Source organism: Hypanus sabinus, chromosome 23, assembly GCF_030144855.1.
Source record: "Hypanus sabinus isolate sHypSab1 chromosome 23, sHypSab1.hap1, whole genome shotgun sequence".
NCBI lineage: Eukaryota > Metazoa > Chordata > Chondrichthyes > Myliobatiformes > Dasyatidae > Hypanus > Hypanus sabinus.
In genome coordinates, this window is record NC_082728.1 from 39,679,308 (window position 1) to 39,694,039 (window position 14,732).

General features: G+C 40.4%; 1 protein-coding gene across 13 annotated transcripts in view; it reads left to right on the top strand.

Moving 5' to 3' along the window:
• Positions 1 to 14,732, top strand: part of b3gntl1 (UDP-GlcNAc:betaGal beta-1,3-N-acetylglucosaminyltransferase-like 1) — a 342,821-nt gene that overhangs the window by 296,264 nt on the left and 31,825 nt on the right. Inside the window, exon 12 of one of the 13 annotated variants that reach the window (XM_059948770.1) lies at positions 4,700 to 4,970. The exons of the other annotated variants lie outside the window; for them this stretch is intronic. Coding sequence (XP_059804753.1) covers positions 4,700 to 4,705 — 6 coding nt within the window. The 3' untranslated portion in view covers positions 4,706 to 4,970. Of the gene's footprint in view, positions 1 to 4,699; positions 4,971 to 14,732 lie in introns of those variants that run through there. 13 annotated transcript variants of the gene reach the window in all.

The window sequence follows — 14,732 nt, forward strand, 5'->3', positions numbered from 1 at the left end:
TTTGGCTCATAGATTAGAAACTGTTAAACCCTCTATTATTTCTGATGATCAAACGGGTTTTATTAAAAACCGTCTTCCTTTTTTTAACATATGGCGTTTATTTACTATTTTATATTCACCTTCAACTGGGATTCCTGAATGTGTTATTTCTCTCGATGCGGAGAAAGCATTTGATCATATAGAGTGGAACTACCTCTTTGTGCTTTTAGAAAAATTTGACCTCGGTCAAACTTTTATATCTTGGATCAAATTGCTGTATCTATGTCCTACCACCTCTGTTTTGACTAATCCTCAGCAATCCCAGTTGTTTAACCTTAAATGTGGCACCTGTCAAGGATGCCCTTTAAGTCCCTTTCTTTTTGATTTGGCTGTAGAACCTCTGGCAATAGCATTCTGAATCTGTCCTGAATTGACCGGGATTTGGAGGGGGGGGGGGGGTGTTGAGCATAAAGTTTCTCTTTATGCTGATGATCTATTACTTTTTCTTTCAAATCCATCCACATCCTTACCTCCAATGTTTTCACTTCTTGATCAATTTAGCCAGTTTTCTGGCTATAAACTTAATTTACATAAGAGTGAACTTTTCCCAATTAATAAAGAAACACAAGTATTAGCATTTCGTGACCTCCCCTTTAAAGTAGTTCATAATCAATTTACTTACCTTGGTATTACAGTTACAAGGAAGCTTAAAGATCTTTTTCGTGAAAATTTTGCCAATCTTTTATACACTACAAAACAGAGTCTGTCACAATGGTCACCTCTACCTATGCCCTTGGTAGGTCGTATTAATGTTATTAAAATGTACGTTCTCCCTAAATTTTTATATTTATTTCAATCTATTCCAATTTTTATTTCTAAAACCTTTTTTGATTCCTTAGACTCTATTATTTTGTCCTATCTGTGGAAGAATAAGCGTTCTAGAATTAATAAAGTTTATCTTCAAAAATCTAAAAAAGAGGGTGGCATGGCCTTACCTAATTTTCGTTTATACTACTGGGCAGCTAACATCCATTGTACTATCTTCTGGTCTTTTTCTCATAGCCAATCTGAGTGCCCTAATTGGGTAGCAATGGAGCTGAATTCCACTAAAGATCTATCTATTTCTGCACTTCTTGGTTCTGCACTCCCTAGTAGTTTGTCTAGACGAATTGTTAATCCTCTTGTTAGACATACTTTGTGATTATGGGCCCAGTTTAGGAAATTTTATGGTTTTTATGGTTTTTCCCTTTCTAGTCCTATCTTACATAATCATCTTTTTCTACCTACTATGTATGATTCAACATTCTATGGTTGGTATAGAAAGGGCATAAGGCATTTTGAAGATCTTTTTATTGATAATCGCTTCGCATCCTTTCAACAGCTCTCTGCTAAGTTCAATCTGCCTAATGCCCATTTCTTTAGATATCTCCAAATCAGACACTTTATCAATCCTTTAATTCCCAACTTCCCTGAAATGCCGGAGAAAAATGCTATGGATTTATTTCTTTCTATTAATCCACTGGGTAAAGGCTTAATATCCTTTATTCATGATAAATTAGTATCATTACGGCATGCCCCTGTGGATAAAATCAGAATGGCTTGGGAGCATGACTTAAATATCCCTTTATCTGATGAGATTTGGGACTCGATTCTCAAATCGGTTAATTCAGCTTCTCTCTGTGCTCGCCACTGTCTTTTACAGTTTAAGATTGTTCATAGAGCCCATATGTCCAAATCTAAATTATCTCGATTTTACCCTAATATTAGTCCTCTTTGTGATAAATGCAAAAGTGGCGAGGCCTCTCTTATTCATATGTACAGGACCTGTCCTAGCTTAGAGAAGTTTTGGAAAGATGTTTTTATAACCTTATCCTGTATTCTGAATCACCACTTAAAGCCTAACCCTTTAATTGCTCTGTTTGGTTTCTAGGGTGAGACAGATATACGCTTGAGTTCGACTAAATGTCAAATATTATCTTTTGCTTCTCTCCTGGCTAGACATCTAATTCTCCTTAGATGGAGAGATGTTGCCCCGCCCACGCATGCTCAATGGCTTAATGATATCATGTCCTGTTTAGATCTTGAAAAAATCCATTATTCAATTCTTAATTCGGATATAAAGTTCCATAAGGTCTGGGGACCTTTTATTGAGTATTTTCATAATTTTCCTTTTAATTAAGTTTTTTTTTCAGTCCCTTGCTTTCAGTTCTTTTTTTTGGTAGTAGGCTTTATTATCTTCTGTTTTCAAGTGTATTTACAGTTTTGGGGGTTTGAATGTTCTGATTTATATTTTCTACATTTTGTTTTGGTTGGTCTGGAGTTTTTTTTTTGTTGTGGGGCTTGGGGAGGACACTAACTTTACATGACTTCAACTTGGGTGCTTTCTCAATTATCTTATTTTGTATCATATTACTATTGTATGTTTATCTTGCACTGTACTAATTTTCTACTTTGTTCTTGGGTTTTTTTTATTTGTAGTGTTGTAGAAAATGCATTTAAAAATCAATTTAAAAAAAATCTCTCATAAGGGCAGGGTTAGGTTTTCGAGGATAGTAGGTTAATATGTGGAAGAGATGATTCTCAACTGTGAGTGGGTAGAGTAGACTAGATTTAGGTCTGTCCAGTCACACCCAGGTGAAAGAGACTTCTGTGTCGTTGGTGGAAGTCAGTGTGGTCCAGCGTGTCCACGGCTGCAAAAAGGCAAAAACAAAATTTCCCTTTGGCACAATCACACAGAATGTGAAATGACTGTCAGCTCCTGTGCAGACTGGTGGAACAAGGTGACCAATCATTCCCTCGAGAACATCGCCAGAACAAAGGAACCCTTGTCAGCTGATCTGCTTTGGTGAACTTAACAAAAGCGGTTCAAATTTGTCAGAAAAATATCAGCATAATGCAATGAAATAGGGACATCAGCATGTGCATTGAGATCATGTTGCAAAAGGTTAGCTGACTGTATATCAGTGAATTCAGCATAAATCATGCTCTTGTCCAGCTAAGCAATTAGCATATTTATTCACACACTAAAGAAAGTGCAATCATTTTGTATAGAAAATGCTCATTTCCATATGAACACAGAATAATAATCCAAATTTCAATGTGATGCAAAACAGATTTTTTTTAGAACAGGCTCTTTAATTCAGATGAACTGTGTAATCTCACTAAATGTATTTTAATCCGCTGAACCATTCTATGAAAAATGTTTATGACAGCATAACTAATTTGATTGTCTTGTGCTTATTGTCTCTGTGACAGTAGAATTATGAATTACAAGCAAACCTTTGAATATGACGAGGGTTCCACATTAACGTGTGTTGCTACTGAAAAGCTAACAAAATAGGCCTGTGCAAAATAGTTGAAAGGAGGTCCTTTTGTTGCGGGTCACTTGTCCACAGTTGTCTGTGTGAATGGTATCAAGGAATTTTCGTTAAGCCAGTTGAATGGTTCACAAAAGTATTTACATCAGCATCTTTTGTAAGGGGAATTTCTGGAAGCTTTGATTTTATTTTTAGTGCTGTCTAGCTCGGGCAATGATTGTGCACTTCGAAGCCAATTAGTGCTGAAATCAAAATGGAAAACTCTGGAAAATATCAGCATATCTGGCAGCATCTGTGAAAAGAAGAATGGAATCGATATCTCAGACCAAAGACTAATTCATCTGAATGAACTCTACATGTGTTAACACTTTATTAATTCTGACACTGCACGTGATACAACAGATCAGATGTCTCAAGTAATATCTTCCAGAGGGCCTTTTATCTGTGTAGCCAGTTGCAATGACATTGATTGACCTAGCTTTCCTTTGAACATACAGTAATTGTATGGTACTGGTGTATATTCATTCTTAAATAAACAGATACATTTTGTAAAAGAGAGGAAGGAATTGCACAACTCAAGTTCAATTTCAAGTTCAATTGTTTGGCATCCAACAGTGGCAATGTTCATTTTTTTGTGCAGTACTTAAGTATGCCTTTTTATATTCCTGGGCTTCTATTTCAGCAGAAGAGCCTTTCCACATCTGATCAGTATTGTAAACCCTGAGTTCATTGTGTCTTCTTAAAGAAGCATAGCACACCAGAAAAAAAGTTCGACTAACCCTGTAACTTGTTCATAAATACATGGCCCTGCAACCTTTGTTAATTCTCATATGTTGGATGTCTTTGCAAAACAGGGAATTGAATTCATGTCACTCCTGGAGGTAGATGTGCGGTTAGGTAAATAATCCAGTAGAGTCACTTTAAAGTTCAGACCAGGATTTAGTAGGCAATGCGCAAATTAAAACATGCAAAGAAGTGCTTGAAATGGAAAGCTGGTGTGATTCTGTTTGCTTAAGTAACAAACCTAACAGGGGATGGTAAGGTTCAAATGTGGGAAGTGCCAACACAAAATGGGTCTTAAACATGAATTCTTACTGACCTAGAGGGAGTTTTTTTCCTGAAGTTTATGAAACTGTGAAAAATAAGTCCATGCTTCAAATGGAAAAAGAGACCATTTATGGAAGCTGGAACATAAAAACATCTCGGAACCTCCATTTACCTGGCCTTGGTGCTTCTCCAATTAGATTGCTAGCTGGATGGGTATATGGGTTTTCTCTCTCTGAAAGCAAATTCGATCCCCAAAAAGTGCACTGCCTTTGAAGATGCTGAAACACAGCAAATTTTACAGAGAATTGGCATATGATTCCTAGCTTACAAAGATGTTTTTTCTCTTTTCCCTCCAGATATGAGAAAATTATATTTGGCTGAGAAATGCTTGAATTGGCTGTATCCAAAGGGTCCAGTTTAGATACTACGATTCAATCTTTAGCCAATGTAAATGAATTCATTATGTGTAATGGAATCTGTTGTCTTAGCTAACTATAAGCTCATTTGAATGACAAGAGCACTAACATGAGCTTGAGTATATTTTGTGGGAAAGGAGGAGTCCCATCAGGCTGTACACTGATGTCATATTAAGGTCATTAACTTTCCTTAGATCATGTTTTATCTGGATTTTCCCCTTGTTTTAATGTGTTCATGGAAAAAGATGTGTGCAATTCACAAAATGTTTTACTTGTATCAAATCTTGAAAGCTAAGTGTAGCATGTAGAATTTTACTGTAATCCATGATTAGACTTGATTGGATCCAGGATAAGTTGGCAAATTCAATGCATAATTAGAGTGATCAAAGGAGGCAAGCGGTGATAGTGGAGGATTGTTCTTATATAAGGAAACCTCTACTACAGAGATCAGTGCTAGGACTTAGCTGCATTTTACAGGAGCACCATTGAGAGTGTCCTGACAAGTTGCATCTCCATCTGGTATGGGAGCAACAGAGTGTTGGACCGGAAATCCCGACAAAGGACCGTGAGAGCAGCTGAGAGGATCGTATGGTTCTCCCTACCATCCACTGGGGACAATTATCAGGAGTGCCAGCATCCTCTGCCTTTCTACCATCAGGCAGAAGACGACGATGTATAAAACAAGGACGGTCAGGATGAGAAGCACTTTTCTCCCCCCAGGCCATTAGGCTTCTGAATTCCCAGCTGTATCGTATTCGAAGTGTCACTGGCTAATCTGTTCCGTACCTCACAATATTTGATATTAATGTACTTTAGTTTGTTACTCATGTGTGATTCACCTGTAGATTTTATCCTCACCTTCATGTTATCATGAGTTATGTGTACCCTGAGTGGAAGAAATGTCTCGTTTCTATATACATGTATATAGTTAAATGAAAATAAACTTCATTTGACTTGACATTACTGTTACATACATTAAAAAATATAGAACATAAGATGTCAAGTTTAAGGTAACACAAAAAATCATCAGTATTGTTGATATTAAAAATGATAGTTATAGGCTACAGTACGATACTGATCAGTTGGTTAGATGGGCAGAGCAGTGGCAAATGGAGTTTAATCCTGTTAAGTTGTGAGGTGACGTACTTTGGGATGATTAGTAAGCGTAGGACATGCACACTGGATGGTAGAACCTCTAGAGAGCGCTGAGGAATAGAGAGACCTCAGTGTATACGTCCAAGGATCCTGAAGACCACAGCATAAGTAGATAAAATAGTGAGGACATATGAGATTCTTGCCTTCAACAGCCCCCGGGAGAGGAGGAGACCACAGAACAACGTTATACAAGATTAAGTGGGCCACAAAAGGAGCATGCTGGAATAATGTGCTTCTCAAAATCAAGGTTGAGTTTATTGTCATATGCACAAGTACATGTATGCCCAGGTACAATAAGAAATACTTAGTTTCTACAGCACTCACAAGAAAAAACATAAATGAAACAAATTATATACATTTTTGCAAGAACAAATAACATTAGAACAAAAAAGTCAATTTTGGTGCTAACTAAAAGAAGTGGTTAAGATTTGTTAAACTATAGTGATTAGGGTGCATTGCCTGGTTCAAGACCATTTGGTTGACAGGAAGTATCTGTTCTTAAATCTGATGATGTGGAACTTCAGGCATCTGCACCTTCTGCTCAATGGTAACTGTGAGAAGATGGCATGGACAAGACGGTGGGAGCTTTGTTAATGGATGTTGCCTGCTTGAAGCAGCACCTCCTGTAGATACTACTGATGGTCGGAAGGGATGTGCCTGTGAAGATTTTGGCTGAGCCTACAAAGCTCTGAAGCTTCTATGTTCCTGTGTATGTGAATTGCCTTATAAAACAAGATGCAACTACTCAGAGGAGTGTCAACAGTAGTCTATAAACATTTGTTAGAGTGTTCAGTTACAAGCCAAAACTCCTCAACCTCAGTTAAGAATTTCATAGTTTTTTTTAACTTATTTTTCCATGTCTTTTTTTGTGCAACTTAACGAATCTGTGAACAGTCAGCCCTTAAACACATGAGAACTTAATATGAAGTGTTTGAGAGCCATCAGAGGAACACGCCTGGTCTGGTCCTCTCTTCTCTCTCTGCACAGTCACTCTTAGTCTTTGTTTTACAGCTTTATCTCATGGCATGGCAAGATTGGAAGTACAGGTATATTGAATCAGAAATAACATGGGTTTTGTCTTCTTACTATCTATTACACAGCTGGCATTGTGGATATCAATGAAGGTCCTCCATTTCTGCCTGTCCTTGTCCATGTACCATCACACGCAGATATAGAAGAAATCTTCATTGCTGTTTCTGTAACAGTTTTTCTTTTGTTAGCCCTGAGCTGAACCCCTAAACCTGGAGGACTGGTGGACTACTCTTAGTCTGGCCTCTGCCCTTTGACCTGTTTGTCATGGGTGACTCTATCAAGAGCCAACGTAGAAAGCCCTCATGCCAGCCAGCATAGTTCTCCAGGTCACTGTGGCAGGCAAACCTCCAAACACTGTAGTCCTCTTGGTTTTGTCTGGTGCAAGGTATTTTCAATCTTCATCCAGGCAATTAATTATTCTTGATGGGGTTCCCCTGTGGCCATTCCTCTCAGCAAAAAGTTATTGCTGGGAGGCTGGGGGGCGGGAGGGTAATGACCCATTAGAGCATGGCAGCAGCAGCCAGGCTGGTGGCACTGTAGCCAGAGCCAACTCGGAGGCAGTAGTTAAAGGGGACTTGATAGTTAGGGGGACAGAAAGGAGATCTGGTGGTTGCAAAGAGATGTGCTAGTGTTCTAGGGTCCAGGATGTATAAGAACAGCTGCAGGATACTGTCAAGGGGGAGGGTGAACAGCCAGGGGTCATGTGCATATTGGTCCAATGGCATAGCAGAAAAGGGGAAGAGGTCCTACATGGTGAGTATATAGATTTAGGAAAGAGGCCAAAGCGACGGATCCCTTAAGCTAGTAATCTCCGGATTACTCCCAGTACCACAGGCAAGTACAGGTAGGCATGGAGTGATAGCACAGAAGAAAGAGTGACTAAAGAGATGTTGCAGGGAACAGGGTTTCAAGATCTTGGATTATTGGAATCGGTTGAAGGAAATGTATAAAAATAATAGGGTTGTTGTCTTGGAGGATTTTAATTTCCCTAATATAAGCTAGGACTTTCTTAGTGCAAGGGGTTTAGATGGGGCAGAATTTGTTAAGTGTATCCAGGAAGGATTCTTAAATCAATACATGGACAGTCCAATGAGCAGAGGGGCCGTACTGGACCTGGTCTTGGGTCCTGATGTTGCTGATAAAAAGAACCTTGGATATCCAGAGAAATGATTAATTTAGTCAAGAAGAGCAAGGAAAAGTATGCAAAGCTTCAGAAGTTAGAATCAAATGAAGCAATGAGGAGTATAAGGAAGCCAGTAAGGAACTAAAGGAAGGAATTAGGAAAGCCAAGAGGGGCCATCAAAAGTCCTTGGCAAGTAAGGTTAAGGTGAATTCTAGGGCATTGTATACATACATCAAGAGCAAGAGAATAACTAGGGAGAGGGCGGGACTACTCAAGGATAAAGAGGAGAATATTTGCTTGGATGTGGAGAATGTGTGTGAGGTACATAATGAGTACTTTCCTTCAGTATTTACCAAGAAAAAGGATATGGAGGACCAGGAGATAAATGCTGAGTGTATAAATACTTTAAGGTGGTTAGAAGCCAAGGAGGAGGAAGTACTGGGCCTCCTAATAAGTATTAAGGTGAATAAGTCCCAAGAGCCTGATGGGATTTACTCCAGGTTATTGAAGGAGGTAAGGGACAAGATTGCTGGGGCTTGACCAGTACCTTTGGATCTGGTCAGGATCTTTTAGCAGTCTTATCACAGTTGGAAAGAAGCTGTTACTAAATCTGGCCATACGTATCTTCATGCTCCTGAGTCTTCTTCCAGAGGGGAGAGGGACAAAAAGTGTGTTGGCTGGGTGGGTCGTGTCCTTGATTATCCTGGCAGCACTGCTCCGACAGCATGCAATGTAAAGTGAGTCCAAGGATGGAAGATTGGTTTGTGTGATGTACTGGGCTGTGTTCACGATCTTCTGCAGCTTCTTCCGGTCTTGGACAGGACAACTTCCATACCAGGTTGTGATGCACCCTAGAAGAATGCTTTCTACGGTGCACCTATAAAAATTAGTGAGGGTTTTAGAGGACAGGCCAAATTTCTTCAGCTTTTTAGGTACATTTAATGTCAGAGAAATATATACAATATACAATAGTCTGCACTATTGTTCCTTTTACCAAAATGCATTATTATACATTTCCCAACACTGTATTCCATCTGTCATTTTTTTGCCCATTCTTCAAGTTTTTCTAAGTCCTGTTGCAATTGCATTACTTACTCAGCACTACCTACCCCTCCACCTATCTTCATATCATCTGCAAACTTTGCTACAAAGCCATTCATTCTACAGCCTAAATCATTGACAAACAATATGAAAACTGGTGTCCCAATACAGACCCTTGAAGAACGCCACTGGTCACTGGCAGCCAACCAGAAAAAGCCCACTTTAATCCCACTCGCTGCCTTCTGCCTGTCAGCCATTCCTTTATCCATGCCATTATATTTCCTGTAACACCATAGGATTTTAACTTGTTAAGCAGCCTCATCAAACACCTTCTGAAAATCTTAGTAAATGACATCCTCTGCCTCTCTTTTGTTCACCCTGTTTGCTATTTACACAAAGAATTCTAATAGATTTGTCAGTGAAGATTTCCCTAAACAGAAACCCTGCAGACTTTGACTTATTTAATCATTAGCTTCCAAGTACCCCAGAACCTCATCCTTAATAATGGACTCCAAGACTTTCCCAACCACTGAGGTTAGGCTAACTGGTCTATAAGTTCCTCTCTTTTGTCTTCCTCCCTTCTTAAAGAGAGGAGTGACATTTGCAATTTTCTAGTCCTCCAAGACCATGCCAGAATCAAGTGATTCTTGAAAGATCATTATTTCTTATCTCTTCAGCAACCTCTTTCAGGACTCTGGGCTGTAGTCATAAGAACATAGGAAATAGGAGCAGGAGTAGGCCATCTCGCCCATTGAGCCTGCTCCGCCATTCAATCAGATCGTGGCTGATCTGGCCATGGACTCATCTCCACCTACCCGTCTTTTCCCCATAACCCTTCATTCCCCTACTATGCAAAAATCTATCCACCCTTGTCTTAAATATATTTACTGAGGTAGCCTACACTACTTCATTGGGAACAGAATTCCACAGATTCACCGCTCTCTGGGAAAAGCAGTTCCTCCCTCCATCCTCAATCTACTCCCCCGAATCTTGAAGCCATGTCCCCTAGTTCTCATCTCACCTGTGGAAACAACTTGCTTGCTCTATCTTATCCATTCCTTTCATAATTTTATATGTTTATATAAGATCTTCAACTCTCATTCTTCTGAATTCCAGCAAGTACAATCCCAGGCAACTCAATCTCTCCTCATAGTCTAACCCCTTCATCCCTGGAATCAACCTGGTGAACCCCCTCTGCACCACCTCCAAAGCCAGTATATCCTTCCTCAAGTAAGGAGACAAGAACTGCACACGGTACTCCAGGTACGGCCTCATCAGTACCCTATACAGTTGCAGCATAATCTTCCTGCTGTTAAATTCAGTCCCTCAAGCAATGAAGGCCAACATCCCATTTGCCTTCTTGACAGCCTGCTGAAACTGAAAGCCCATCTGGTCCAGGTGACTTATCCACCTTAAGAGCTTTCAGTTTGCCTAGCAGTTTTTCCTTGGTAATAGCAATGGCATTCACTCCTGCTCCCTGACCCTCATGGATCTCTGTCATACAGCTAGTGTCTTCCACAGTAAAGACCGAAGCAAAGTACTTAATAAGTTCATCTGCCATTTTTTGGTCCCCCATTACTATCCTCACCAGCATCATTTTCCTGTGGTCCAATATCAACTCTCACATCCCTTTTATTCTTTATATAACTGAAAAAAAAACTTAGTATCTTGCTTCATGTTATTGGCTAGTTTACCCTCTTATTTTATCTTTTCCCTTCTGACAGCTTTTTTAGTTGCCTTTTGTTAGATTTTGAAAGCTTCCCAATCATCCAGCTTCCCACTCACTTTTGCTATCTTATATGCCCTTTCCTTAGCTTTTATGCAGTCCTTAACATCCCTTGTCAGCCATGGTTGTCCAGCCCTGCCATTTGAGAACGTCTTCTGTGGAACTTGTCTATTCTGTGCCTTGTGAATTGTTCCCAGAAACTTCAGCCATCTCTGCTCTGCCGTCAGTCCCACCAGCATCCTCCTCCAATCCACCAGGGCAAGCTCCTCCCTCATGCCTCTGAAATTCCCTTTATTCCGTTGTGATACTGATACTGGCTTATACTTCTCCCTCTCAAATTGCAGTATGAATTCAATCATATCATGATCACTGCCTCCTAAGGGTTCCTTTACGATTAGCTGACTAATAAGATCTGGGTTACTACACAACACCCAATCTAAGACAGCCTTTCCCCGAGTAGGCTCAAGCACAAGCTGCTCTGAAAAGCCATCTCACAGTCATTCAACAAACTCACTCTCTTGCAATCCGACACCAACCTAATTTTCCCAATCCCCTTGTATATTGAAGTGCTGCATTATAATTGTGGCACTTCCCTTATTACATGCCTTTTCTAGCTCCCTTTACAGTCTCAAGCCCACATCTTGGCTACTATTTAGAGGCCTATGTATGATTCCCATAATAGTTTTTTTAACCCTTGCAATTTCTGAACTCCACCCACAAAAGTTAACGTTCTCTGACCCAATGTCACCTCTTTCTATAGATGTAATTCCATCTCTTACCAACAGAGCCACACCACCACCTATGCCTTCCTGTCTGTCCTTTCGATACAAAGTATATCCTTTGATGTTAAGCTCCCAATATTGACCTCCTTTCAGTCATGTCTCAGTGATGCCCACAACGTCATACTGACTGATCTCTAATTGTGCCATGAGTTTGTCCACCTTATTCCGAATGCTATAAGCATTTAACTACAGCACCTTCAGTCCTGCATTCTTCACCCTTATGAATTTAGCCTCTGTGGTATAACTTAACTCCTTGCTTTCTTTGCTTTGTCTACCCAATCATTGGCTTGTCCTTCCTTACATTCATCCATATGTAAGGTAGGACAGGGGATGTTGTCTACATGGATTTTAGACAGGCACTTGACAAAGTCCTCCATGGGAGGCTAATCAAGAAAACTAAGATGCATGGGGTCTACAGCAATTTGGCTGTTTGGATTCAGAACTGGCTCATGCATAGGAGACAGAGGATGGTGGTTGAAGGGACTTATTCAAGCTGGAGGTCTGTAATTAGTGGTGTTCTGCAAGGACCTGTGCTGGGACCTTTGCACTTTGAGATATGTATAAATGACCTGGATGAAAATGTAGATGGATGGGTGATCCCAAGATTGGTGGAGTTGTAGGTATTGTAGAATACTGGCAAACAATGCAGTGTGATATAGATCACTTGCAGATGTGAGCAGAGAAATGGAAGATGGAGTTTAACCCAGATAAATGTGAGGTGTTGAGGGTAAGTGTTGCTGAGTGGTGAGACCTTGGGATCCAAGCTCATGACTCCTTGAAAGTGGCTACACAGGTCGATAAGGTGGTTAAGAAGGCTTATGGAATGCTTGTTTTTATTAGTCCAGGCATTGAGTTGAAAAGGCAAGAGGGTATGCTGCAACTTTATAAAACCCTGATTATGCCACATCTGGAATATTGCATACATTTCTGATCACTCCACAATAGAAAGCTGTTGAGGCTTTGGAGAGGATGCAGACGAGGTTTACCAGGACGCTGCCTGATTTAGAGGGCGTGTGCTATCATGAGAGGCTGGATAAACTTGGGTTGTTTTCTCTGAGGCGCCGGAGGCTGAGTAGAGATCTGTTTGAGGGTTAGAGTGGACAGGGAGTATCTGTTTCCCAGGATTGAAATTTCTAATGCCAGAGGGCATGCATTGAAGGTGACAGGGGGTACATTCAATGGGGATGTGAGGGTAAGTTTTTTTACTCAGAGAGTTATGGATTCCTGGAATGCACTGCCTGATATGGTGATAGAGGCAAATACATAGAAACTTGTAAGGGATGTTTGGATAGGCACATGGATGTAAAGAAGATGGAAGGATATCAACATGGTATAGATAGGGGGGATTAGTGTTTGGGTGTATTTAATTTGCTTTTTAGCTGGTTCAGTGCAACATTGTGAGCCAAGTGGCCTGTTCCTCTACTCTTCAACAAACATTTGGTGCAGATACTGAAACCCAGTTCTTAAAGGATTACCAACAACTGTAGTAATCCCATCTATTGTGTTAAAACCCATAGGATGCAAATACAAGTTCATTTTTATAATTTATTTTGATATAATATATTTAGATTGCATTGGCAATTGAGTAATGAAATGTTTTGTTTGACAAATACAAAGGATTCGTGCCGTGTCCTTGACCAATCCCTGTGTTCAGAACAACCCCAACTTTAGGACTGGAAATTATTACGTAGCAATTGACTCAGCGTAGTAGATCAGCACCTGTTCATCCCAGGGTAGTGTGGGAAGCTGTCAGATACACACTGTGCAAACAGTCATGCATGAAGTGGTTTCTGAGTTACAGAAGATTAAACAAAATTTTAGGAGTCACCTGAAAAGCATCAGCTTTCCTGCATAATTATTTTGGCATGTAGCTGTTTTTAAAGCAACAAATCACAATGGAACCACTGATGCAAACAATGAACTGAACAAGATTACTTCTCGCTGGAGTAAGAGCTTGACTTGGTTGGTACCGTATGTAGTTAAGCATGAGGGCAGGCCTGGTGGAATTCTAGGGCAAGGATTTTAGTGGGCAGACTTCTCTTTCGCCAACACCCTGAACAATTTGATCAGCTCACTTGCAACATGAGGGGACATGTGGCCTATTAGAGTGGAATCAGTAGTTGTCTCTATCCAAAGCTCCTTCCTTCATATATAGAGTTTTAGATTCATACAGCACAGAAGTAGGCCTTTTAGCCCATCTTATTGATGCTGACCAGGGTGCCCTTCTGAGCTGATCGTACTTGTCTGCAATTGGTCCGTATCCATGTGAACCTTTCCTATCCCCCAGTCAAGATGTCTGTTAAATGGTTTAATTGTACTTGCCTCAAAAACTTACACTGGCAGCTCTTTCCACATATGTATCTATGGTGTGAAAATTTTGCTCCTCACATCCCCTTTAAATCTTTTCCCTCTCACCTTTGGGCCCATGCCTCTAGTTTTAGGCTAGTCTATTCTGGGGTAAAAAAAAAAGCTATCACCGTCAGCTTTATTTAATAAGGTCACCCCTCAGCCTCCATCATGTAGAGGAAAACAGTTCCTTATCTGGTCTGTCCTTACGTCAAGTCTGCCAGTCCCAGCAACATCCTGTGGAACATTTTTGCCGCCTCTTCTAGCTTAATCATATCCTTCCTGTAGTGTGGTCAGTGGAACTGCTTGCAATCTTTCTGGTTGGTCTTACCAACGTCCTGTACAGCTATAATGTGACCTCTCAACTCTTGCATTCAGTGCCCTAACCAATGAAGACAAACGTGGCACATGCCTTCTTCACCAGCTTGTCTACCTGTTGCCACTTTCATGGAACTATGTGCTCTATGTCTCTCTGTTGTATGTTTCCTAGGGCTCTGCCATTCACTGTGTATATGCTGCCCTGGTTTAACTTCCAAAACTGCACCAGTCTGCACTTCTCTGAGTTAAACTCTATCTGCCATTCCTTTGTCCACTTTTACAGTTGGTCTAGATCCGGTTGTAAACTTAAACAATCTTTTTCATTGTCCACAATAAATTCCATCAGCTCCATCGTGGGCACTTCCCTCAAGGACCTCCTCAAAAGGTGATGTTTCAAAAAGGCAGCAATGATCATTAAAGATGCCTATCACCCAGAACATGCCCTCCTAC